Source organism: Amblyraja radiata, chromosome 9 (assembly GCF_010909765.2).
Source record: "Amblyraja radiata isolate CabotCenter1 chromosome 9, sAmbRad1.1.pri, whole genome shotgun sequence".
Lineage (NCBI taxonomy): Eukaryota > Metazoa > Chordata > Chondrichthyes > Rajiformes > Rajidae > Amblyraja > Amblyraja radiata.
In genome coordinates, this window is record NC_045964.1 from 29,280,632 (window position 1) to 29,299,748 (window position 19,117).

Sequence of the window (19,117 nt, forward strand, 5' to 3'; positions counted from 1 at the left end):
TGTCCATGAGATCTGCGACCTGCAATCATGAGTTGATTAGCTCTAAATGGCTGACCATTCAAGCTCACTTTTAGGCCCATATTTGCTGAGATTTCTAACACCTCTGGAACTGCAGATGCTGGTTTATACCCAAGATAGACGCAAAGTGCTAGAATAACTCAGCGGGCCAAGCAGCATTTCTGGAGAAAATGAATAGATGACATTTCGGATCAAAACGCTTCTTCAGACTGAGGGTCAGGGGAGAGGGAAACTAGAGGTATGAAAAGCTTTAATACAACTCAGAGCCGGCACTGATGATCAAGGAAAGGTGGAGCCCACAATGGTTCATTGTTGGCTGTGGAAGAGATGATAATGAACGGATATATGGATGCAAACAGTGGAACCGGCAGGACAACTAGCATGGGGGAGGGGCGAAGACAAGGAAATGCAGAGAGAGAGGTTTACTTGAAATTAGATAAATCAATTTCATGCCAAGCGAAATATGAGGTGCTTTGTTTCCCTTCACAAACTGCATTCCTTAACCACCAACTCCATCCATCCCCCTGATATATATACCTAAATCTGAACTTAACTAGCGCAAATGTGATGTCAGGTGAAATCCTGGGAATGCACTTTATTGTTCACTGAGAAATACAAAAAAAGTTCTGACACCCATGTCCTAATATTCACTGTGTCCCGACCCGAAACGTCACCTATCCGGGTTTTCCAGGGATGCTGCCTGACCTGCGTCTGCAGTTCCTTGTTTCTACTCTTCACTGGGACTCGTTCTATTGTCCCTTTATGCTGGCTCGCAGTAATGCTATGACTTGAAATAGAAATTATCTTCCAAGTCCACATCTGAATGCTGGGTCCGACACCAAATAAAGCACCAGTATCCTGAGCATTTCACTGATCCCACAGAGATCAATTTAACATTCCGTCCAAATGCCGAGAACTCCAAAGACGCAACACTGGAGTGTGTAGTAATCTGAACTACTTCTTCAAAAAAAGTTGTTTAAAAAAAACCCTTGAATGTTGGCAGAAAAGATGATTTAATAAATAAGGAGCATAAGAAACATAGAATATGTAATGGGTGCAAACAGGCAGATTCAGGGAGTGAATTGTGAATGGAAAATAATTTGTATTAAGTAAAATAGCAGAGACTTGTATGAGAACAGCGGGTTGGTGATCTATGCAAAAACAATTTCACTGTGCAATGCACACGCGACAGTACAGCAGCATTGAACCAGTTAAACTTAATGTAATATGGTATGCTATGTCTCAGGCTGTTCTTGAGGGCAATTAGAATATTTTCTGAAGAGGAATAACATAATTATATGGATATAAGTATATAAAAATGACAAGAATGCGGTTACAATTGATTCAGCTCACCTGCCCTTCTAGGTTGCAATTTCAGTGGAATTTCATGACCTCAGAATGGATGTCAGAAAGGTTTTACTTGACCTGTTCAGAAGGTACCAATGCCTCCAAAAACAGGATAAAACATTAGTCCTTCCTGTTCTATTTTCTTGAGTAATGGATCTCCCATCACAGGGGACCTATAATGATTCATTAGTGACCTGAATCTGCTTAATTTAAAATATTTTAGAAGTTGGAAGAATTATATTATTTTCTAACCTCTGCAAGTAGTACACTTTCTGTACATGGATGGCATTGAGAAGCCAGAGGATAATGCCGGCATGGTGATGCAACGGTAGAGTTGCTGCCTTACAGCACCAGAGACCCGGGTTCGATCCTGACTACGGGTGCTGTCTATACAGAGCTTGTTAATTCTCCATGAAACCATGTGGGTTTTCTCCAGATGCTCTGGTTTCCTCCCGTACTCCAGACATGTACAGGTTTGAAGTTTAATTGGCTTGGTAAAATTGGACATTGTCCCGAGCGTGCAGGGTAATGTTAGTGTGCGGGGATCACCGATTGGCGCACTCGGGGGGCCGAAGGGCATGTTTCCGCGCTGTATCTCTAAACTAAACTGAACTCAACTAAAAAAAAAAGCTTCATAAGTCTGCAGTCTTCTGTTTTTGCAAACATAGCCATTGCTTTGCTTTGGAATACTTTGTGTCAAGTTTTACTTTTTAATTTGCTTTCTTGGTCATTTTTGCAGGAGTTTCGGGCTTTTGAACTGCTGAGGAGTGGGCTGGATAGATCAAAATATTTATTGGTGAAAGAAGCAAAGATCATTGCCATGACATGTACTCACGCTGCCTTAAAACGACATGACCTGGTAGAGCTGGGCTTCAAGGTAAAGCATAATTGAATCTTTTAATACAGTAATTCGTGGAAGAGGCTCAAATATTTCAGAGCTGCTTATCTCTTGATACATGAACCATGCTGAATTTTAAAGCTGTTCCTTTGTACAAAATAATTTGTGCACTTAAAAAAACAAAAATTAATGCTGTACCCACTTATTTAGTTTAAATTGATTCACAATTATACTTTAAATACAAAGCAGGCAGTGAAGAATGGTATTTAATTTATTTTTAATCTATCACATGCCATTCAATCTCAAATAAGTGATGCCAAGATGTTGCAGTATTTTTACTTATAAATGCTAAACTAAATTTGGATTTGTTTGGCATAAGCAAAGGATCGACTGGAAAGATTCATTCTGTGAACTAATTGGAGTTATTTCCCACATTTCATGAGTTATCCAAATAATATTATACATAATGTGGAATAACTCTAATGCCGCATGACATGTGTAATATGATAGACTTGACAGATGTTAAGGAGTTTGTCCAAGATATGATGTGGGCCAGCTTTGCCCATTAAATCTTACCCCTTGCAAGAGAAGCATTATTTAAAACCATTAATAACACAATAACGAGTAATTATCTGAGTATTTTTAAAGCGGCATAATGCTTTTCTTTGTGTAATTAGAATTCGAGGATTGTGTATTTATAACATCTGATTAAATGCAATATAGTTGTTCTGCCACACTACTGCATTTCAGCAGTACAATCGACCAGATTCAATTAAATCTACCAAATTAAATTCAATTGAATCTACCAAAGTTAGTTCTAGGGTAAGGGGGATTAAATTTGACAGCTTCTGAAGACAGATAATCAAAGGATTGTCACTCTTGATTACAGTGCATAAAGTGGGTCAACTCTTCGTAAAGAACTTGGTGTTTTTTGCTAACGTTTTATTCTATCTGCAGTACTTTCTGCAAGTATCTGCATTAAACATTCTTCCAAATAAATGTTATCTAATTTGGTCTGTACATTCTGGGCACTTTTCCACAATACACGTGCCTGTATCAGTTTGGCTTATTAGTAGATATGACCATTTTCTATCATATTTCTGTCGGGTAAATAACCTGGTTGCAATTGCAAACATTCAGGCATGTTGCTGAGTCCTTCCTTCCACTCCCCATCTCTCCCTAACCAGTTTCCTGTCAGGATTTATGGCCATGGCATTGGTTTCCCAAATGATACTTTGTATTGTCAAATGTAATTTGGAAGTCTTGGTGAACTATGTTTTGTGGGGTTCCGCAGTTCACTTGTGATATTACTTCCTCAGAAATGCGAAGAAAATTGGATTCTTGGGATTTCCATCTTCTAAGTGCCAGATCACTGTTCCTTATTGATAGGACTTACAATCGCTAAAACATATTTGTACATTCCAATGAATTACTTATTTGGTGTGGTGACGAGGTAGGTTTATGTGATTTAAGACGCTATTTGAAAAAAAAAAACCTCTTCTTTTGACAGTATGACAACATCCTGATGGAGGAAGCAGCACAGATTCTTGAGATTGAAACATTTATTCCACTACTACTACAGGTAATGTCTATGAGTGAAAGATTAACCACATCAGAGATTTAGTGTTGGAATTGACATTGGTCACCATGCAAAAACCTTGCATGTAGTCCTCAAATTCAATTTAGTGAGTTGTTAGACACAAAGAACTACAGATGTTCATTTACAAAAAAAGTGCTGGAACACGTCAGCAGGTCAGTCAGCATTTCTGGAGAAGATGGATTGGTGATGTGGATAAGAAAGATATTAATTGACCGATTACTTAATGACTGGGGGAAAAACATGGACATTGATTCTTTTGAAGTAGTAACTGAAGGTATGGGAAGTTCTTTGACTTAGAAGTTATTGGTATATTTTCATTCTCCGTAGAACCCTGAAGATGGTTTTAGTAGACTGAAGCGTTGGATTATGATAGGTGACCATCATCAGCTTCCACCAGTCATTAAGAACATGGCTTTCCAAAAGTATTCCAACATGGAGCAATCCCTATTCACACGTTTTGTTCGTTTGGGAGTTCCAACCGTGGATCTTGATGCACAGGGCAGAGCGAGAGCAAGGTAAAACCTTTTTTTAAACTCTGTTTTCTGGCGTCCATGGTTCCAGAGCTTTTCTGGATTATCAGTCTTGCCGGACCAACAGAGGTCACGGCCTCCAAGATGGAACCGATCACCAAGGAGCCGAGATACCAGCCCGCAAAGTCGGCCTCAAAAGTCGGCTGTGGGAACGGATCTGCCGGCTCTGGCAGGACCAGATTTCCAGAGCCCCAGTCGCAGGCAGCAAAACTGACCCGTCGATCTGCGTGGCAGTCTGATGAGGTCGAGATCGGCCGTCTCACCTGGCCTAGGCACCACTTTTTTGGGGTGACCTCCAGGGGAGATTTCAATTGAATTGAATTGAATTGAATACCTTTATTGTCATTCAGACCTTACGGTCTGAACGAAATTTCGTGCCTGCAGTCATACATACAATCATACAATAATAAACAACAATAAACACAAATTAACACCACCACAGTGTATCCTCCAAGCACCTCCTCACTGTGGTGGAGGCAAAAATCTTAGGGTTACTGTCTCTTCCCTCCTCTTCTCCCTCTGCGCTGAGGCGATTCCCCACCGGGCGATGGTACAACAGTCCCGCGGCTCACCGAACCCCGCAAACGGGCCGGTTCAAACACCGCGGCCCAGGGGTGGTCGAAGCTGCCGCCCTCCAGTCCAGCACACGCAGCCGCTGGCCCGCGGCTGAACCCCGGACTCAGGTCACCGCCTCAGAACGCCGTCCCAGCCACCGGAGCACCGTTCCAGCCCCGAGCCGGATCGCCCTCACGTGAGTACCGTTCTCCCTCGGGCTGGGCCACTCCGACGGGAGTGCCGTTCTCCCTCGGGCTGGGCCACTCCAACGGGAGTGCCGTTCCACCCTCGGGCTGGGCCACTCCGACGGGAGTGCCGTTCCACTCTCGGGCTGGGCCACTCCGACGGGAGTGCCGCTCCTCCCTCGGGCTGGGCCACTCCGACGGGAGTGCCGTTCCACCCTCGGGCTGGGCCACTCCAACGGGAGTGCCGTTCTCCCTCGGGCTGGGCCACTCCGACGGGAGTGCCGTTCTCCCTCGGGCTGGGCCACTCCGACGGGAGTGCCGTTCTCCCTGCACACTCCCAATAAGAGCACACTCCCAAGTGTGCTCTTATAATTTATATAAGTGTGCTCTAATAAGGTGGTGCCGGACCATCAGTTGCCAGAAAATGGGTGGTCGACCTGTATTTGGATTAATAACAGATAAGCTCTCTTGTAGAAACAAGGAACTACAGATGCTGGTTTGCCAAGGAAAGATACAACATGCTGGAGTAACTCATCAGGTCAGGCAGCATCCCTGAGCAACACAGATAGGTGACATTTTGGGATGGGATCCTTCATAAGACCTTTATATCCTGGTTTTGCCAAGGCACTGAGAGCTGAGCCAGTGTTCTTTGAATAGTGTCACCGGATTATGTACACTTACCAGAAATGACAGCTCGGGCTATAATTAAATGGCCAGGTTGAAAAATGGTATCTTTGACACTGCATTAGTCTCTCAGAGTGGATGTCTAGATTACGTATTGGAATATCTACAGAATGATATCCACCTCAACTGTTTTTCACTGAACCAAAACCAAAAGATTTTTGGAAGAGTGGGAAAAAGCATTGCATTTAAAGATGTCTATTTATTCAAACATGTCAGATAATTATAGTATCTGCTTTGACAGCTTTCTCCATTTTATCCTCCATTCAGTTTGTGCAACCTCTATAACTGGCGTTACAAGAAACTCGGTAATCTGCCTCACGTCCAGAACCTACCTGAGTTTTGTGCTGCTAATGCCGGCTTAGTATATGACTTCCAGTTGATCAATGTGGAGGATTTCAATGGTATCGGTGAATCAGAACCAAATCCATACTTCTACCAGGTAAATGGTCGGCTTAATAATAACAAATATTGATGATCGATTTTTATATTCTATTGACTTATCATCCCCAAATCGTCTCCATATAATGAAGTAATATGCAAGAATTTGAAAAATATTTTATGTGTGCACTTGAGCATTCATGTAATCGTCTACGGTTTAGGTATTGTGAGCAGTGTGGGCCCCATATATGAGGAAGGATGTGCTGGCGTTGGATAGGGTCCAGAGGACGTTTATGAAAATGATTCCAGGAATGATTGGGTTAACATATGATGAGCGTTTGACGGCACTGGGTCTCTACTTGCTGAAGTTTACACGGTCGAGGCGGAACCTCATTGAAACTTACTAAATAGTGAAAGGCTTGGATAGAGTGAATGTAGAGGATGTTTCCATTAGTGAGAGAGTCAAAGGCCAAGCGCCCATAACCTCAGAATAAAAGGGCGTACCTTCAAAAGGAGATGAGAAGGGATTTCTTTAGTCAGAGGGTTGTGAATCTGTAGAATTCATTGCCACAGACAGCTGTGGAGGCCAAGTCAATTGATATTTTTAAGGCAGTCGTTAACAATTCTTGATTAGTAAGTAAGGGCGTCAGAGGTTATGGGGAGAAGGCAGGAGAATGGGAAAGAGATCAGCCATGATTGAATGGCGGAGTAGGCTTAATGGGCCGAATGGCCTAATTCTGCTCCTATAATTAATGAACATGAAAACTCCATAGCCTGCTTTTCTGAAATTTAAATTGTTGCTCACATTTGACAGAATCTAGCCGAGGCTGAATATGCAGTAGCCCTTTTCATGTACATGCGCCTCTTGGGATATCCTGCAGAGAGAATTAGCATCTTGACAACGTACAACGGTCAGAAGCATTTGATTCGTGATGCCATCAATCAGCGTTGCGGTAGTAATCCTCTTATAGGTCGTCCAAGCAAGGTAAGAGCCCTCTTCGAACATTGTTATACAGCAGATTTACAACGATGCAGTAACATGTGATAATTTTCAACGAGATGTTGAACAATTGATTAGATGGAAGCTGTCTGACACAGAATGTAAAAACACACACATTGGTTCAATTTTCCTTGACTGTTAATTCCCAATTTCAATCATCCCAGTTGAAGTCCCAGTTCCATAGAGCTAAACGCGGGCTGGTGGGATTAGTGTGGATGGGGCCCCTTGGTTGGCATAGGCACGTTGGTGGCATAGGCACGTTGGGCCGAAGGGCCTGTTTCCATGTTATTTGACTCTGACTATGATTAAGCATTGAGTGGAAAGGCCAACAAAGGAATCCTGGAAAGTATCTCATTGCGAGGGTGTCTCCTTGATGCTTTGCTAAGAATGATGCTGCGTCGGGGCCTGTGAAGGTCAAGCATTGGGAGATATTCCACATTAATCTCAGCAAATTATTTACCTAAAAACTGTACAGTTTTGCAAATAAAAAGTTGCTAAATGTGGAATGAACAAATGCATTTAGCTCATTAAGACTTCATTTTCTCAAGGAATCTGGATTTTTAGTTTGCTGTTTAGCAATAGTGATCCAAAATCTTTAGACTTTAGAAATACAGTGCCCTTTGGCCCACTGAGTCCACACCAAACAGCGAGTACACTAGCACTATCCTACACACTAGTGATAATTTACAATTTTTACTGAAGCCAATTAACCTACAAACCTGTATTTCTTTGCGGTATGGGAGGAAAGTGGAGCACCTGGAGAAAGCCCACGCGGACACAGGGAGAACATACAAATTCCCTACAGACAGCACCCATAGTCATGATCGAACCTGGGTCTCTGGCTCTGTGAGGCAGCAACTCTACCGCTGCACCACTGTGCTCCCCTCGAGCTGCACAGAGCTTTTTATCATGTTATTTTTGCAAATACGGACCTCTGCCTTTCCTGAGAGTTCATTTAAATGTCAAAGGATTCTGAAATGTTTATGTTTTCTAATCGAAATAGAAAACCTTAAAATGACTTTGTAAATTGTTGACTCTCAATCCTTCCCCCCAAGTTGTTATCTCAGAAGTGAGCAAGGTTTCTTTGTACTTCAAGGTGACCACAGTGGACAGATTCCAGGGGCAACAGAACGATTATATTATCCTCTCATTAGTACGAACTAAAGCTGTTGGACATCTGAGGTATGGTTTATGGCATTATCTTTATACCAATGGGTCAATGGTGCCTTATTTGTCTCATATGCAACTGCACAGTGAAATTATTTTTGCATATAGTACACATGTGGCAAATAAGAATACACATAAACACTAACGATTTGGAGTGGAATAAAAAATCTCTTAACTGTTACTTTCAGTTGCTGATCCTTTCTGCATATTTTGTGTTTTTTTTTTCATTTAATCTGCTTGTGCGCCGCTTAGAATAATTGGAAACTAGTTTTCCGATAGCAGTTAATCTTAAAGCAGCAGCTGTAGATCAACAGGAAATACTAAAAGTGCCACAGCTATTGGTGTAACTGCCAGTAACCTATGTAAATGAGAATAGACTATATTTGTTTAGAATAGATATATGTACATAGTAGCAGGATACAGTACCAGTTGTAAAATCATAATTACACATACTCTCCCACCACATTGTAGAAGAGTCCTGGTGTCATATTCAGAAGGAAATTTGGGAATCGTCTTGTTGATTTAGACACAAAAATATATTGACATGTGACACAGGAAGTGTACAATTTTTGATCACTTCTCTTGGTTAGTCTCTTGGTCTCTCCCACACATGCTCAAGTTGTCTTTGTGATATCAACATATGGGTGAGCCAAAGATTCCTCAGCTAGATATTGGCTGAACCAACGCTATCTCACCACATTGCCGGAAACAATGGTGTAACTCAACACGGTCAACCTCCTCAGTTGTCATATCAGATTAAATTTGTGGTCCAGATTCTTGCTCAACTCGGACTCAACTCAATTTCAACTTCTTCATCTCACCCCGGTCCCTCCCTCCTGTCTCCCATCAGGTAAGAGTACAGAAGTGTGAAAATGCGCACCTCCAGATTCAAAAACAGTATCTTCCCAGCTGTTATCAGGCAACTGAACCATCCTATCAACAAATAGAATGCGGTCCTGAGCCACTATCTACCTCACTGGAGACCCTCGGATTAACTAATCGAACTTTACTGGACCTTATCTAGCACTAAACATTATTCCCTTTATCCTGTATCTGTACACTGGGGACTGCAAAATTCATGTATCGTCTTTCCGCTGATTGTTTAACACACAACGAAGGCTTTTCACTGTACCGGGTACCTCTGTTCACATGACAATAAACTAAACTAAAACTAATTATGACCTCCCTGCCATTTAATGCCTCTGCTACTAAAATTCTTTCTCCAACCACTAAAATTCTGATCAATATCTTTGCTGCTCCTCCGTATTCTCCTCGCTACTCCTCACTTCCACCTAATAAACTGCATCCAGAAAACTGTGGTCCAAGTTCTCAAACTTGTACAGCCACTCCCATTCCATATCTTTCCTACTCCCGTGAAGACTTTAGTGTGTAAACTAGTATGAAAAGTGGTATAACTAGTATGAATGGGTAATCAATGGTCAGCGTGCACTTGGTGGGCAGAAGGGCCTTTTTTTCCATGCAGTGCCTCTAAACTAAACATGGGAATCTGTTTTGTGGAGGTAATGTTGATACTGATATCAATAGTGTTCTGATGCATTCAATTGGTAATATGATCCTATTTGAATGTAATTTCAGAAGCACAAAGTTTGTTTAGAGAGTTGTTTAGTCATGACGTTTAGCTAATTAAATTAACTACTAAATCATCATCAACTCCCAAATATTAATCCTTGTATGGTCAACGATAATGCTGTGTCATAGATTTCTGGTTGAGTTTGTGAATAAACATTGCTGCCTGAACTACAATACTTGCCAGCTTATAATTTTAGGCTTATTAATGGGAAAGAAATGAGTGCTGAAATGACATAATTATTACTTGGTGAGATTACTTATTGAAGATTTTTTTTTAATCTATAGCAAAAAGGGCTTTGTTGCAATAGTGTACATATTAACCATTATCTTTTTTCTTATTTAGGGATGTTCGGCGATTAGTTGTTGCCATGTCGAGAGCCAGGCTCGGACTGTACATCTTTGCAAGAGCCTCGCTCTTCCGGAACTGCTTTGAGCTTACTCCAGCCTTTAATCAGCTTACAGCTCGGCCCCTCCAACTGCACATCGTACCATCCGAGTACCTCCCCACGGACAGAAGGGTAACTTTTCTTTAGACTTTAGATTCTCAGATGCTCAGAACCAAACGCAGGCAGGTGGGACTAACATAGATGGGATTCCGTGGTTTGTATGGGAAAGTTGGGACCAAAGGCCTGTTTCCATGCTATGTGTATTCTATGACTAAGCATTGAGTGGAGTGGCCAACTGAGGAATCATGCAAGGTACCTCAATGCGAGAGTGTTCCCTTGATGCCTTGCTAAGAATGGCACTGGTTTGAGGCCTGTGAAGGCCATGCAAAGGGAGATATTCCACATTAATCTCAACAAATACCTAAAAACTACAATTTTGCAAGGAAAAAGTTGCTAAATATGAAATGAACAAATGACATCCAGCTCATTAAGGCTTTGTCTCAAAGAATGTGGGTATTCTTTTGCAGTTTAACAAGTACACTCTAGACTTTAGAGATACAGCTCAGAAACAGGCCCTTTGGCACTATCCAATACACGGGGAACAATTTACAGAAGCCAATTAACCTACAAACATGTACATATTAGGACTGTGGAAAGAAACCGGAGCACCTGGAGAAAACCCATGCAGTCACAGCGAGAACGTACAAAACTCCTTACAGACAGCACCCGTAGCCAGGATCGAACCCAGGCCTCTGACACTATAAGGCATCAGCTCTACCACTGTGCCACTGTGCCACCCCTCTTTTGTGCTTTAGCTTATAACAGTGTTTTTACAATGATTCTGGTATGTTTTAGCAGTACTTTTACAATGGTTGGTAATGTTTTTTTTAGAATGGCCATATACCAATCCATTTGATGCGAGTTATGAAAAACATGCCGGAGATGGCAAACTTTGTCTACAATATGTACATGCACATAATTCAGAGGATGCACCAATACAGACAGGTAAGCAGCTGCTTTATTTTGTTCTTGGCACCCAAATTTGCCCATTCATTTCCTTTTGTATGTCCACTTTCCTCAAATAGACTCAAATCTTCAAAGCCTTTTTCGAAGTTTTATGAGTTAATATTTGTACTTGACCTTTTTATTAACTGCTATCTGATTTGGGCATGCTCAATCATATTCTTGAAGTGTAGAAAACATTAAAACTAAGTTAATTGTTGATTTATTGCGTGCTTTGTATAAGACAATAATTGCATTGAGGCATCTTGCTGGATAAAGACCTGGTAATTGTGCTTGGTACAGTCCTGTGGAGCCTTGGGTTACTTTAGTATGCTGAAGGTACAACATAAATAAAAGATGTTATGTCATCTGGCTCAAAGCAGCTTTGATACACTGCCATTGGTAACAGATGATGGAATGTATTAATCATGAGAGTGCAAGGTTAAAATAACATTGTTTCATAAAACGTTGTTTACTTCAATATTCGTCTTATGAAGTTGAAATCAAATTTCCAGCAAATTAAGTGAGCAAAGTGTAATTTAGCAAACTTAGCAAAGTGTAATTTTGTGCTTTATACTAATAATTTCCCTGTTTGATTAAAAATTATTTCTGAGCAAGATTTTCCAATCAAATTTGCATATAATTAAGTTATTCAGATAGCACTGTTAGTCTAGAATGACAAATCACTGTGGCACATTTGACCTTACAAGTGGCACATTATCAAACCTTTCACATTTTTCTTCTAAATATAAATATTAATTTATGGGAAATAATTTTATCAGAAAATGCATTTGCAATTATCGTTTTGGATGCTGCCTAAGAGTAGAACTTTAGAGTTTAGAGCTACAACGCGGAAACAGGTCCTTCAGCCCTCCGAGTCCGTGCCGACCAGCAATCAACCCATACACTAGCACTATCCTATACACTAGGGATGATTTACAATTTTACTGAAGCAGTTAACCTACAAACCTGTACGTCTTTGGAGTGTGGGAGGAAACCGGAGCACCCGGAGAAAACCCACGCAGTCACAGGAAGAACGTACAAACTCTGTACAGACTGCACGAGTAGTTAGGATCGAACCCAGGTCTCTGGCGCTCTATGACAGCAACTCTACCGCTGCGCCACTGTGCTGCCTCTGTGCCACCCCAAAGAAGTTTAATATACGATTGTTAAAATAAAGTTAAATGTTATTGATATTGGAAATTAAGTAAAAACAACCAATCCTCAGAATTCCCAGCAACTGTGCTGAGGGAAGGAAAGCAGTACCCCGTTCAAGAGTTGTCATAAGAGTACAAACATTCACTAAATATAATTGCTTTTACATTTGCAGCCGGTACTTCTTCCACCAGCCCCCAAGTCAATAAAAGAGCCTGATCCAGCTCCAGTCATTGAGAATGTGGAAGAGGTTGAAGAATCTGTTCCCGAAAGTAAAGATGAAGAGACACCTGTGGAAGAACATCGACAGATGCCTGAGCATCCTGGCAGAGACAGTGACAGTGAGGGCAACGATGACGAAGAAGAAGAAGAAGAAAAACAAGAAGAAAAAGATAAAGAAGAGAAAGAAGAAGGAGGAGAAAAAGATAAAGAAGAAAAAGATAAAGAAGAAAAAGATAAAGAAGAAAAAGATAAAGAAGAAAAAGATAAAGAAGAAAAAGAAGAAAAAGAAAAAGAAGAAAAAGAAAAAGAAGAAAAAGAAAAAGAAAGCTAATTTAGTTCAAATATTGGACCTTAGTTCTGACATTTCTGTGCAAGTAGCCAGTATACATGCTTAGAATATCAGTCATCATTCACAATAATCCTGTGACTAGCTGTTTTATTTTCTAGTAATGTGGGATTTAACATTCTATCTTGTATTGCCAGTTGCATGTAAATTAATTTTATAGAACGCCATACCAAATGTTATAATCCACAAGATTTTCAGAATGAAAATGGCATGAATGAAATCTAGAATGGGTTTAAAACTAGACTGGAGTGAATTTTGCTAAAAAAATAGATTTCTGGATTGTATCCAATCAATATGACAACTTCTCTTTATTCTTTCTCTTCACTGCTCACTGACCCACCGTGCATTCCCAGATTTTAAATGTTTTAAGAAAACAAGTAAACTCAGTACATTTAAATAAAGTGTCTGGAATGGAGCCTTCTAATCTTCCCTTCTGAAGAAGAGAATTATGCTGCTTTTTAAAATTTTTCATTAAAATGCTGAAACTTCAGTTTAAACTTGGCTTTGCTAAATTCCATAATAATTGTGAACCAGTGAGAAGTTTTGATGAAGGCACACTATTTGTTTTGTGGTCCTGCCATATAGGACTGTGAATGAATAAATGTTCCAATCTGCATTCACAAAAGCCCTAGAATGGAAGGAATGAGCAATGAATTTAATTGACTCAAAGATATATCACATAATTGATGCAAGCTTGTCAATGTGCACATCAATAGCTGCATTGTGATGAATTGGCAAGAGACGGTCAGAGTTTTAACGTGCAATTGTGAGAGCCTTCGCAAGGAGGTGGTGAATACAACTCCTTTTTTCCCATGTGTTCACAAGTCGATAGTATTGAAGGAAGAGGAGAAGGTACGTGAAGAGCAATAAAAGAATATCATTAGAGATCATATGTAGAGCCCATGTGAAAGACTTGAATCCAATGGGGGGGATTTGAAAATGGGAAGATGAGTTGGTGTAGCAGTGAAAACAAAGCCCTGTGTTTAGTTTAGTTCAGCGATACAGCCTGGAAACAGGCCCTTCAGCCCACCGAGTCCACACAAACCAGCGAGTTCTTTCCTACACACTAGGGACAATTTACAGAAGCCATTTAACCTACAAACCTGCGGTCTTTGGAGGTTGGGAGGAAAAAACCGGAGCACCCAGAGAAAACCCACACGGTCACAGGGAGAATGTACAAACTCCGTACAGACAGCACCCGTACTCAGAATCGAACCGGTATCTCTGGCGCTGTAAGGAAGAAGCACTAAAGCTGCACCACTTGCAATGTGGAGCCTGTGCTCTGCAAGGTCTGAGCACAAGTGATCCAAAGTTTGCCAAACTCTCTGGAAACCTGCTAATATTCATGCAAGAGACTCCATATCAAGCCCAAAGTTACCAGGTAAGTCAACCTATTAGCTCCATTGGTCTATTACCAAGGGGACCATAATAATAAGTAGAGCCAGGATTTTGCCATAAATGCCTTTTTATGCCTTTTTTGATGATTTCACTAGGATAATGCCCTTTTCACGATCGAGTGCCTAAATCAGCCTTTTTTTGCCATTTTGCTAAAAGGTCGTGCTATTTTCTCTAGTTGTACCGTGATTACAATGACGTTACCTATGTTAACACGTTAATATTCATGTTATTATTAACATGTTAACATAGTATAACTTACAAGAAAACTTCCACCACTGGGGCAAAACTGGGGGTGCCACCGTCGGTCGTTCATTCGTTCGTGCTGCTGCCCGCTGGTTAAATTTTCTCCAAGGTCTATTTAAGAAAGAACTGTAGATGCTGGAAAAAATCAAAGGTAGACAAAAAATACTGGAGAAACAGTGGGTGAGGCAGCATCTGCGGAGAGAAGGAACAGGCAACGTTTCAGGTCGAGACTCTTCTTCAGACTGATGTGGGGGGGGGCGGGAAAAAGAAAGGAAGAGGCGGAGACAGTAGGACTAGAAGGAGAGCTGGGGAGGGGAGGGGAGGAGGGAGAAGACAAGGAAAATTAGAGAAGTCAATGTTGATACCACGGGTGTAGACTACCCAAGCAAAATACCCAAGCTTGTATCCTCACTACATTTACTGCTGGCTCCAGTCGCAAATCTGAGTTCGAGTGATCTGTGTAAGGCATTCATTGATGCTGGAATTCCACTGTGGAAATTGGAAAACAAATCTCTCAGAGGCTTTTTAGAGAAATACACAGAGGAACATATACCAAGTGAGTCATCATTATGGAAAAATTATGTTGACAGCAACTTTAACATTGTTGTGCAGAAAATTAGAGATGAAGTTGCATGCAACAAAATATGGATCCCAATAGGCGAGACAACCGATGCTGTGGGGAGATATGTTGCCAATGTGGTCATCTGTACACTGGAGGAAGGTCAACCATCAAAGGAGTATTTGTTGACATCGGAAGTATTGGAGAAGTCAAACAGCTCAACTATTGCTCAGTTGTTTACATATTCACTTGCTGTACTTTGGCCAGAAGGTATAAAACACGAGAATGTACTTCTGTTTGTGACTTAAAGTTTTATTCCCCAAAATGTGCATTTGACATGCTTAGCTCAAGGACTTCATAGAATTGCCAAGCACAAAGACGTAGCTTTTTTCCAAATGTCGATCGCCCAGGCAATGTCAAGAAAATCTTCCTCAAAGTACCGTCACGTGTGCAGTTGTTCAAGGAAATAGCACCCGAGATTCCACTATCTCCTCAGTCTGTTTTGACTAGATAGGGTACATGGCTCTCTGCTGTACTCTACTATGCTGTAAATTTTGAAAATATAAAATAAATCGTCAACTGTTTTGAAGAAGAAGAATCTGCTGCAGTCAGGATCATCAGTGAAATCATGCAAAAAAAAGTCCCTCCACCGCGATCTTGTGTTTATTGCTTCCAATTTTGCAAACTTCCCACAAGCTATCACTTCCCTTGAGAAACATGGCGAAACATTGGTGAATAACTTGCAGGTTTTCAACAAAGTAACTGACGATATTCATAAAGTTCTCGGCGCTGTAGGTAAAGACATGCAAGGAAAATGTGAGAGAGCGATTTTAGCTAACAAAGATCTTGAAGAAATAGAAAACATAGCTAAAGTTCTCAAAGGTAGTTGTAATGCACAAGATATCAACATGAATATAGTCTGTAGCTTGTTTCGGGTATGCACCAGTGATCTCAGCTGGGGTAAAAAGAAGTTTTTCACAACTGAAGCATATTCTGTCTGACAGACGGCATAGTTTACCACAAGATAATTTGAAAAAAATGCTAGTAATTTTGTGCAACCAGGCAACTTTGGTCATTTAATGTATCCCTTTAAGGGCCTGTCCCACTTACTCAACTTTTTCGGCGACTGCCGACACCCGTAAGTTGCTATTGAGGGAGTGCAGCGTAGGTTTACAAGGTTAATTCCCGGGATGGCGGGACTGTCAAATGCTGAGAGAATGGAGCGGCTGGGCTTGTACACTCTAGAGTTTAGAAGGATGAGAGGGCATCTCATTGAGACGTATAAGATTGTTAAGGGTTTGGACACGCTAGAGGCAGGAAACGTGTTACCGATGTTGGGGGAGTCCAGAACCAGGGGCCACAGTTTAAGAATAAGGAGTAAGCCATTTAGAACGGAGATGAGGAAACACTTTTTCTCACATAGAAACATAGAAAATAGGTGCAGGAGGAGGCCATTCGGCCCTTCGAGCCAGCACCGCCATTCATTGTGATCATGGCTGATCATCCCCTATCAATAACCCGTGCCTGCCTTCTCCCCATATCCCTTGACACCACTAGCCCCTAGAGCTCTATCTAACTCTCTTAAATCCATCCAGTGACTTGGCCTCCACTGCCCTCTGTGGCAGGGAATTCCATAAATTCACAACTCTCTGGGTGAAAAAGTTTTTTTATCACCTCAGTCTTAAATGACCTCCCCTTTATTCTAAGACTGTGGCCCCTGGTTCTGGACTCGCCCAACATTGGGAACATTTTTCCTGCATCTAGCTTGTCCAGTCCTTTTATAATTTTATATGTTTCTATAAGATACCCCCTCATCCTTCTAAACTCCAGTGAATACAAGCCCAGTCTTTTCAATCTTTCCTCATATGACAGTCCCGCCATCCCAGGGATCAATCTCGTGAACCTACACTGCACTGCTTCAATCACAAGGATGTCCTTCCTCAAATTAGGAGACCAAAACTGTACACAATACTCCAGATGTGGTCTCACCAGAGCCCTATACAACTGCAGAAGAAACACAGACTCAGAGAGTTGTGAGTCTGTGGCATTCTCTGCCTCCGAGGGCAGTGGAGGCAGGTTCTCTGGATGCTTTCAAGAGAGAGCTAGATAGGGCTCTTAAAAATAGCGGAGTCAGGCGATATGGGGAGAAGGCAGGAATGGGGGTACTGTTTGGGGATGATCACATTAAATGGCGGTGCTGGCTCGAAGGGCCCAATGGCCTACTCCTGCACCTATTGTCTATTGACTCTTTGGGTGACTGAGGAGACTACTCACGACCATACAGGCGACACCCGGGTGACCTCTGTGTGGTCATGAGTAGTCGCCCAAAGAGTCGTACCTCGTTCTGGTCGCCGCTGGATTTTCAACATGTTGAACATTTTCGGCGACCAGCAACGACCTATGACGGGTGCCGACAGTCGCCGAAAAAGGCGCATAAGTGGAACAGGCCCTTTATATTATTATTATTTTTAACCATATTTTGGTGGTGGAAATAAATGCCTTGTTATGCCTTTTTTGTCAAATTAATGCCATTTCGTTCCTTTTTTGTAATTTTATTTTGCCTTTTTGCCTGCCTCCTTCAGAGTTTTTTAGTGCCTAAACATCCTGGCTCTAATACGCATTGGAATAGCTGCATTACTTTTATCCAGTTCTGAAAGGAGAAAGTGCTGAAAGATTCTTCTCAAAACTGGTGGTATTCTGGATGGCATGATTGGAGCAATGTGAATAATCCAAAGGTTGAAGCAGTGAAGCAGATTGTCAATGCCCAATGCTGCACAAATTACTGAGTTTTGACGTGTCATTATTAAAAATTCTCTCCGTTTCAGGTGAATAACGCCAATGCACAGATATGAATGGGAAAATAATCATATTTGACAACGCTTTAAAGAACGCTATTACCAGTTGCTAATTGTATTTTTAGGTTTTCAGAGAATGTGCCCACTTTAACAGAAATATGAATACATCAGTTGACAACCACAATCTAAATTTCTGTAAGCAAATTGTGCTGAAAATCTGATGCATGTGGAGATTGTTGGCATTCAGTAAGAACATTTCAAATCAAGGTATGTGGACCAGTGCAACTTTCTGTTGTGAGTTTATTAAAATAGCAGTCTCTAAAAGTTAATTTAAACTACAGAATTGATGTTTTAGAATATTACAGTGCTATAAATTAAACTTCAGTTACATCAGATAAAGAGGCTGTTTAATGCTAACTTCCCAGAGGATGGAAGAGGTCACTGAATGAGAAGTGACTGCTGAGTTTGTTTCACTAAAATAACTGACCAAAATTATGCAAACAATAGCCAACATTTCCCTATGCGACTGTCAAGATTTGGACTGAACATTGTGATTAGAGTGGCACAGTGACACTGCCAGTAGCGCTGCTGCCACAGTGCAGGCAACATGGGTTCAATCCTGACCTCGGGTGCTGCCGGTGTGGAGTTTGCATGACCTGCCAGGGACCACATAGGTTTCCTCTGGGTGCCCCGGTTTTCTTTAACATCCCCAAATGTACAGATCTGTTGGCCACTGTAAATTGCCCCCATTGTACCTTTTGCATCTTAATCCATGCCACAAATTAATGAATCCTGTACTAATTGCTGCTTAATCTCAGCAAGACTTGAGCCTGGTGCTGGACTCCAGCAGCAAAGCACAGTAGAGTGACTGATGCAATACCATCCATCACAGTAAAACTTGAATCGTGGATTTAGAAGCAGATGGGATCACAACCATTCCAATGGCTGAGTATTGGCAGTTCCAATCCAAGTTACTGCCAATAGCCATTGTGGCAACCTTCATAGATTTTTTACATCCAATTTGTATTTTGAAAGTAGAGCCAAGGCCAATACATCCGGTGTGAATTGCAAGAAATCAGCATTGAGAATAAGAATGGAGGGACAGTAAAGAGCTACAGA

At 41.4% G+C, this 19,117-nt stretch overlaps 1 protein-coding gene across 2 annotated transcripts in view; it reads left to right on the forward strand.

The window, feature by feature from the left end:
• Positions 1–13,500, forward strand: part of aqr (aquarius intron-binding spliceosomal factor) — a 72,202-nt gene extending 58,702 nt beyond the window's left edge. For both annotated transcript variants that reach the window (XM_033026966.1, XM_033026967.1), the window contains exons 28-36: positions 2,105–2,242; positions 3,714–3,785; positions 4,131–4,318; positions 6,025–6,196; positions 6,950–7,120; positions 8,232–8,317; positions 10,236–10,410; positions 11,170–11,283; positions 12,611–13,500. In XM_033026966.1, the coding sequence (XP_032882857.1) occupies positions 2,105–2,242; positions 3,714–3,785; positions 4,131–4,318; positions 6,025–6,196; positions 6,950–7,120; positions 8,232–8,317; positions 10,236–10,410; positions 11,170–11,283; positions 12,611–12,988 (1,494 nt within the window). In that variant the 3' untranslated portion in view covers positions 12,989–13,500. The remainder of the gene's footprint in view (positions 1–2,104; positions 2,243–3,713; positions 3,786–4,130; positions 4,319–6,024; positions 6,197–6,949; positions 7,121–8,231; positions 8,318–10,235; positions 10,411–11,169; positions 11,284–12,610) is intronic.
• The last annotated feature ends 5,617 nt before the right edge of the window (positions 13,501–19,117 follow it).